This window comes from Camelina sativa, chromosome 16 (assembly GCF_000633955.1).
Source record: "Camelina sativa cultivar DH55 chromosome 16, Cs, whole genome shotgun sequence".
NCBI lineage: Eukaryota > Viridiplantae > Streptophyta > Magnoliopsida > Brassicales > Brassicaceae > Camelina > Camelina sativa.
Window position 1 is genome coordinate 5,148,652 of NC_025700.1, and position 8,791 is coordinate 5,157,442.

The window sequence follows — 8,791 nt, forward strand, 5'->3', positions numbered from 1 at the left end:
ATGAGCAAGACTGATCTTTTCTTGGCAGGAGTGAACCAAATTGAAACCGACCAGATGGCTTTTATTGGTTTCAAAATTGGTTAACTGCCAATAAGATACCTCGGTTTACCTCTAATTCACCGGAAACTTTGACAAGCAGAATACAAACCCCTCCTTGACAACCTCTCGAAGGGGTTCTCCTCGTGGTCTTCTTGTGCCCTATCATACGTGGGTAGGCTTCAATTAATCTCGTCTGTGATTTATGGAACTATCAACTTTTGGATGTCAGCATTCCTTTTGCCAAAGGGCTGCATAAAAAAATCGAAAGCCTATGCACGAATTTCCTATGGTCTGGTAATGCTAACAAGAGAGGATCTGCTAAGGTAGCATGGAGGCATCTATGTCTTCCTAAAGATGAAGGGGGAATGGGGCTTCTTGTCTATCCCAATGGAATAAAACGTTGTGCCTCAAGCTTATATGGAGACTGTTCACTGCAATCGACTCACTATGGGCTCTCTGGCTCCGTAACAACAAAATTAAAGACGGGAGCTTCTGGGGTTAGAGGGCAATTATCATCTATCAGGAACATGGACTTCCATGCTCAACCTCCGCCACATTGCAAGAACTTTCCTCCTACCGCACTTGGGAAACGGCTTTCAAATCAGCTTCTGGTACGATAACTGGTCCCCCTTTGGTCACTTATTGATTTCTTTGGCAGAACGGGGCCATCCCAAACCGGTGTTCCCTTGGACGCAAGAGTTGCTCAGGCTGCCTCCTCTACGGGCTGGTCTCTCAGACCTGTAAGATCATGTCAAGGTGAGGCGCTTCAAACTTACCTGACCACCGTTACCTCTCCGTCTCTCGCCACTAATCAAGACTTTTTCTCCTGGCGGATAGGCGCAGAGGATCACTCAAATTTCTCTACCACCAAAACGTGGGAAGTGTTGCGGCCTCGAGCAGTCATTAAGAACTGGACAAAATAGGTGTGGTTTAAAGGTGCAATCCCAAGACATGCTTTCATCTCCTGGCTAATCCATCTCGACAGACTACCCACAAGATCACGGTTGATGTCCTGGGGACTTCATGTAGACCCCAACTGTTGTATATGTGGCTTGACACAGGAAACTCGCGACCATGTATTTCTTCGTTGTGGCGTCAGTGAAGACCTATGGATGATGATAACAAGACGGCTCAGATATAGGCCCTTTTCCTTCCACACATGGGATGCCTTCACGGCTTGGCTGGACTTAAAGGACAAAACCGCACCAAGACACCTACGCAGACTCGCAGCCCAAGCTACCCTCTATGCCATCTGGTTGGAGCGAAATAACAGGTACCATAACAACATCTCCGCAGATGCTAATACCATCCTCAAGGGACAGATCAGGGACGCCATCTTAGCTAAGCAAAAGAGGAAAAACTTCAAAAACCTTCTTCTTGTTTGGCTCAAGTATGCCTAGGATTTCCACTATTGTACTCACCGTTCTCCTTCCTTGATTTTTATTTTTTTGGGGCAAGGGATGATTCTCATATTCGGATGTTGTAACTTGTTTTCAAAAAAAAAAAAGATTGTGAATCTAGGTTTTTTATCGTGATACGTATATAGTCTATGGTAGTAGTATATGATTCGATTTATTTTGTATCTTCCCAATCATATTCGAAATTTAGGGTTTGTATAGTTATTTTCTTTGGTTTGTGTATTAATTGGTGATTCCTCTTCTGTTTATAGATGAACAACATAATTTCTCAGTATGTAGACGAACAATGCTCTCTGTGGTGCTGCCGACAAGGTACGGAACATGGTATCAACTATTGCAGTCAAGAACATGTCCAGCCAGCTACTGATGACGTCTTTGCGGAAGACCCGCACTGTTTTTATGATAATCTTGTCCTCCTAAAAGTTCTTAACCTTCTTTCGGTTGGATCTTTACCTCATGGAAATCCAGGCATTGTGGATCTCTCGGACGATGATCTAATTATGTTGATGGATCCAAGGCATCAGCAAAAATGTTTTAACAGCAACCTGAATCCCGTCAAGATTTTCATATCTAGACCTCCATGGCTTCATTGCACCCATCACCCTCGATCCACAAGTGTGGAAAGAGGGTAACAAAAAGATTACTTGAAATTATGTGCGTAACATCTTTAGACCGATGTTTCCCATTGGCGACGCATCTCAATGGATACTACACCGGTACATTTTACATAATCACGCTGATAGGGCTCTTTACACACTTCGAAAGCTCCTATTCCTTATCAACCTGTTCCGGTCGTGTATCATAAACTCGCTCTTGACAGTGGGGATGATGATCATATGGTACGTGGGTGGGATGATGATGAGAATCAGAGACAGTTTGAAAGAAGATCTATAACGCATGGTGTCAACTGCAAGATCCTGAAAAGCAAAGGCAGTGATGACATATGTCAGAGCAGTATTTAGGGCACTCTTCCTTCATGTATATTTCTTCAGATATATTTTTGTCATTTATATGTTGGATTCCGCTAACTCTGAAGTTATTTTTTCGTTTCTGATGTTTTTGCTCTGGAAACTGAGCAGGAATAGTCGGCCGGCTCTCGAAGATGGAAGTGGAGGATAGCTTGGGAAGATATGAACTCTATTTTCTTATTATTCGGCTATTGATGTTATGGTCTATCATAAAATTGATCAAATATCCTTGTTGTTGAAAGATTATTCTTGAGACTTGTTTCTTTTTAAAAAAAACTAAAAAGGGAAGTTGAAAGGGACATTTTTAAGAATGTACTAAATTTTTAAATTTTTTTGAAAATTACACTCAATATTATAGTTATTTGAAAACTACACATTTTAAAATAAAAATGGACAAATATACCCGTTTTATTAAAAATTATTTTAACAATTAAATAAAAATAAAAAACAATAAAAACTAAATTTAAATTTTAAATAATTCAAATATAGAAATTAATTACTTTTTAAAATATTCGGAATTTATTATTAATAAATATAAATTATAACAAAAATGTCTTTATTGTATTTTAAATAATGATTACATGAATCAAATTTTTATCTTAAAATTTAGAATAAAAAATAATTTAAATATTTTTGTTAATACTTTTTAGATCTAAATTTATTATAATATAAATAATTCAAGATTATACCATTTATAATATATATATACATATATTAATGTTTTAGACTTATTTTATCAATGTTGATTTATTTATAATGTCGACTTTTTGAACAATCGTTTTGTTTTTTTACTTTTGTTGACTTAATTATCTTTGTCATCGACATATATTAAAAGAGTTGACTTTTATTATGGCTAGTGGATTTATAACATAGTCGATTTTTTTAACTGTTGACTTATTTTTTTTGTTCAAAGATTTATAGTTTTTTAGTTTATTTGTTTATTCATTGTTGACTTATTACATTTTACATTGATTTATTAATAAGGTCGATATTTTGAATGGTTGATTTTAGTTTAATTTTTTCGACATATTTATTTTTCCATCGATTTATTTTAAAATTCTTGACTTTTTTTTTGTTTGATTGTTTTTTACATAGTCGACTTTTGATGATGTTGACTTATTTGTTTTGTTTGTTGACTTATATGTTTTTTTCGTCGATTTGTTTGGTCTTAGTAGACTTATTTTATTTTATGTTGACTTATTGATATGTTTGAGTTTTTGAACTGTCGAGTTATATTTTATTCTTGCTGATTTATGTTTTTTTTTTGTTGACTTATATTAAAAAAACCGATTTCTATTTTTATTAATTCATTTGTTACATAGTCGATTTTTTGAACTGTTGATTTATTTTCTAAAAGCTCACAAAATTTGATTATATTATTAAACTTAATAATTTTTAAAATAAATTAAAATTATATAACTTATATTCGAATTTTTAGTGAAATATTTAATATATCGAAATATATTTATTTATTTTTCAAGAAAATTTATTGAATGAAAAAAAATAAAGAATTAGTGAATTGATATATTGAAAACTAATATTATCTGAAATTTTACTAAATGAGTGACCAAACAAGGCACCTCATCAACAATGTGTTGTTAAAGCTTGAAGTAGCTTGGGGATCAAGCTGAGTATATTTAGGAGAGTCTAAATATACATATCTTATTTGTTAGTCTTCCTAAAGGGTTTTGGAAATTATGTTTAGGGTTTTTGGTGTTATGTTTCCCAATATAAGGAGGTGCTAGGTTGTAGCACAACTTATGAGATTTGGAGATTAAGGTTTTGAATTATTTTTACCTTAAGAGAGAGATCAACAAGAAGAGATATTTCTTGAGAGTTTTGTGTGTTCAATAACAAGATCTATACAATGCTACGAAAAAAATCAATTCCATCAACCAGGCTTGTAATTTTGTTTTCGCACAAGTCAAGATGATCGTCCAACAACACAGCCACATGCAAGAAAAGCAGCAAATTCATGTCTTGGATATTGTAGTTTCTTTATACGTTGCTTTGTCACTATTACAGTTAGACTTGAGAGTAGACAGGTTTATCTAGACTAGACATTGATATATTTTGTGTGTTTGTCTTTTTCATAGCTTTCTCTTTTCTTCTTTTTGTCACTTGATAGATTTCTATATGCACTCTTTAATCCCTTAAATAAGATTTACAAAATAAGTGTCCAATATAAAACTTACAAAATAAGTGTTTTCTTTTCAAGTCATCATATTTAGCATATAATTTTATTGCATAATATTTTATTCAAAAAAACATTTTAAAATAATCACATAAATTATATTTTATATAAAAATTACAATATAAATAAAATGAATTTCAACCCGTGTTAGAACACTTAACAATTTAGTGTCATATAAAACTCTTAACAATTTCTAAACTGCGATAGTTTCTTACTTTAATTTGGAAAAAGGCCAATATTCTAGTTCCTTTTTAAACACAGCAATATAGATTTGGTTCCATTATGATATAGTTATGTTACTAATACTATATAACATATGTTAAGAGTTTGGTTTTTTAATTATTTGATAGACGAAGAGTACTATTCGTTTTTAAATAAGACTTACTAAGCATATTATTCTATATAAGTCATTAGTACATAACTCACTAGCTAGGAGGTTGCACGTTCATTTTTCTTCTCAGTTTGGTCATAGTAATCAAGACAATGCATACCGGCCCCTTTTCTTTTGTACACTTCGGAAATTGAATTTACTAAATTTTACGGTGAATTATTATAAGGCAGTTTTGTACAAGCAGGTGTCACCGTAATATCATAATTTTGGTTCAAATCCGAAATCTGTGCAAGGTTGTAGATGAAAATATGTAAAACAAAAATAAAAGTTTATATATACTAAAAAGCTAATTAAAATAGGTGTGCGTAAAGCAGTAAGAACAACGAAATGTGAAAGGAGAAGAGATATATATGGTCAAAGATGTTTACCGTAGGATCGACTTCACACCATCATGCTCTTATTGTCCAATTCTTCAAGGTTATATCGTGCAATTGACCACATAAAACATAACCTCACCTACTCGCCTTGTTTAATCAAATAATTATATAGAAAGCTTTTTACCGAACCCGAAACAAAATATTTCTCTAATGGGTAAGTTTCCGAGCCTTTAGTGGTGGTAGATGAAAAAGATTGAAGACTGAATAATGAATATTATCACTCTTCTTGTCTAACCCTTATGTTAATCCTAAATATTATGTCTTACTTACTTTACATCGCCGTTTAGAACTAAGAAGGTTAGATTTTTCACTCTCCCATCCATCACTTTTTTTTTTTCTTTTTCGTAAAAGACAAATTAGCAAGAACTAGAGTCTTTTTAGACAAACCTCACCTTTTATGGCAGTATACAAAAGTGTGAAGACTAAATTGTAATTAGGCCCAAATAATATCTAAAGACCTTTAAGAGCCCAACTTTATTAGCTTAGAATCATGCAACGTGGGTTTTTTACTTTTTATTAGCTTCCTTGACAATTTAGTCTACTAGCTATATGGAGGATGCGCAGGCTGGAGTAAGGTTTGGTTGAAAGGTCATGCATTTGGAAATCATTCATACCTTCTTCGATATAAATAAACATCAAAGTTACTAATGATGACAAAATATACCATTCAATTTACAATACGATCGAGGGGGGTACGTTAACTGAGGTATTCATATTAGAATCAAGAACATGAATTCATAATAAATGTTGAGTTTGAAATTATGCCAAGTTTAATAGGTTTCTAATTTAATATCGATTTGTATACTAGGACTATGACAACTTCTCTTTTACTTGGACCAAATAAGTTCCATAATCTTTAATTAAAATTAATTGGCAATTAAGGGAAGAAACTAACAAAATGTATATCTCTTTGTTAGTTTCTCAAATCGCATGGTATTATTAAATTGGTTCATATCCTTTATAAAATCGTATGTATATACAAACGACATGGTATTAGTAAATTGGTTCATATCCTTTATAAATTACTCTCTGTCTAATCTTACTTCAAGATGTGGGAGTTCAAACGGATTCCTTGGTCTACCTTAATGAAATAGGTCAAGTGGTTAGTGGGAAATAATCTTTGCAAATTGTTGAAAGGGAAGTGGCACACAAGAGAAACCGATAGGAGTTATTATTCCTTCATGATCAGAAGTGAGATTGAGAGAATCTCACAAAGACAAATCATATCTTGCTGTACAGTGACATGTTTCAAGAATTGAGTTTTCACTGTTGACACACACACACACACGGTCGGATCTATCAAACCAAGCCTGATATCTTTTTCGTGGCTGCGAGAAATACCGTCAATCCAGAGAAGAATAAGCATATCTCTCTGATTATTCCCCACCACTTTGGGCTATCTTATATCCACACCCTTCATCCTGAGCATGATTCTTGAACATAATAATATGCTTATAGCTATATAGAAAAAGTGGAAGCTTGGTCCACATGAAAATATAAAATTCTAATCCTCAGGCATAAACTTGCAAATATTTTATATAAACATGTGCGGATGTGCCATATATTCTCTAGCATCTGCAACAAAGAATTAAACATACGGTCCTCTTCAAATAAAAAATGCTCATCTTGGTATCTAGGAGGAAAAAAGGGTAGGTGAATTGTGATTATATGCAACTTTTGTTGGTCCTTCCTTACTAATATCAATTAAAAGAAGAAAACAAAAAATTAATTTGGTTCACAATAAAGTCACTTTAATGTACTTGGGGAACCTTTTAGACAATCTTCTCTGATCTCCTCCTCTCTTTTTGAGTCTCAACATTCTTTTCTTCTTCCTTTCTTTGCTTATAAATAGCTTACGATTCAAGAAACTTAAGTCACAGACAACACCGAGCTTAATACTGTAGTATATACAACAAGAAAAAAAAGGAAGGTTCAGTCTCATGCGTATTCAATTTTAAATCTCTTTCTATCTACTAGGGAGAAGAAAAGGTAAATTTTGTTTCTTCTTCTTTAAGAAACAAGCCCTAGATTGATTGAGACTTCTTCCTTCAAGAAACCATGGACAAAGTTGTTAGAATGTCGTCAGAGAAAGGAGTGGTTATTTTCAGCAAGAGTTCGTGTTGCCTGTCCTATGCTGTCCAAGTCCTCTTCCAGGATCTCGGGGTTCACCCAACGATCCATGAGATTGATAAGGACCCTGAATGTCGTGAGATCGAGAAAGCACTGATGAGGCTTGGGTGTTCCACGCCTGTCCCAGCCATCTTTGTGGGTGGGAAGCTCATTGGTTCGACCAATGAAGTCATGTCGCTACACCTAAGCGGCTCGCTGGTTCCGCTGGTTAAGCCGTTTCAGGCCAATCTATGTTAAACAAAAGGTGTTTTAACTTTCTAAACTACAAAAAAAATGTATTTCAATAAGAAACACAATCGTATAGCCTATGCAACCTTTGTAATGTAGCTTTATAAATATTGTTTGTCTTGTAATTTCAGAAACTATCCAATAATAACAGACTAATTTCTACAACCAGAAGAAACACAACCGTATAGTTCTATGCAACCTTTGTAATGTAGCTTCATAAATACAGTATTGTTTGTTTTGCAATTTCTGAACATATCCAATAATAACAGACTAATTTCTACTAGCAGTTGGTAACTGTGTAGCTTTCAATGCACTATTTCAGTTTCAGGGGAATCATAGAACATTCTTTTTTTTTTTTTTAATAATTAAGGGTAATAAATAAAATTCGTTGCCAACTCTTCAGACCCCCACCCAAAATAAAGAGTACAAAAGTATATATATATATTTCTACAGATACAGTGCAATTACAGACGTTTTGTCTTGTTGTCTGATTCACAACAAGAACATATGAGAGTTGTTGTTGTTGTGTTTCATTTGAGCTCCAAGACTTTTGGGTTTGGAGAGTGAGAGTTATCTGATGAGGAAGACATTGAAGTGACAGTAATGGGATATACCTCAGTCACTTCTTCAGTCTTCTCATCAAAGTAAACCACATCCTGCATTGTGAGCTGGTGATATTCGACTACTCCTCTCAGATAAAGGTTTTCGCGAGTGTATATCGAGTTCTCATGAGCTAATCGAGCTTTCTCAGCCAATAACGTTTCAAGTTGAAGTCGCACCTATAGATGAGAAGAAACAAACGAGACACAATTCAATATCAGAAATGAACATGATTGAAAACTGTTAACCTTAAGGAAATAATTAAGAGTACAAAAGGAATTAATACCAAATCATCATCATCCGTTTGGCTGTTCCCACCATTACGGTTCTCTCTCAGAACCTTATTTTCTTCTTCTAGCTGTGCGCATCGTTGCTTTGCAAAGGCCATATCAGATTTAACCATCTTCAGCTCCCGAAGTAAAAGCTTTGCCTTGGCAGCCATGGCC

At 34.1% G+C, this 8,791-nt stretch overlaps 2 protein-coding genes across 3 annotated transcripts in view; one reads left to right on the forward strand and one right to left on the reverse strand.

Moving 5' to 3' along the window:
- On the forward strand, positions 7,248-8,028 carry LOC104749834 (monothiol glutaredoxin-S9). The gene has a single exon (XM_010471540.2). It carries the CDS (start codon positions 7,446-7,448, stop codon positions 7,752-7,754), a length of 309 nt encoding a protein of 102 aa, XP_010469842.1. The 5' UTR covers positions 7,248-7,445; the 3' UTR covers positions 7,755-8,028.
- LOC104749835 overlaps positions 8,123-8,791 on the reverse strand; it is a 3,223-nt gene continuing 2,554 nt past the window's right edge. Inside the window, exons 6-7 of one of the 2 annotated variants that reach the window (XM_010471543.2) lie at positions 8,632-8,775; positions 8,234-8,524 (exon numbers count right to left, since the gene is read on the reverse strand). In XM_010471543.2, coding sequence (XP_010469845.1) covers positions 8,276-8,524; positions 8,632-8,775 — 393 coding nt within the window. In that variant the 3' untranslated portion in view covers positions 8,234-8,275. Of the gene's footprint in view, positions 8,525-8,631; positions 8,776-8,791 lie in introns of both variants that reach the window. The other variant, XM_010471542.1, reaches the window with a different exon arrangement.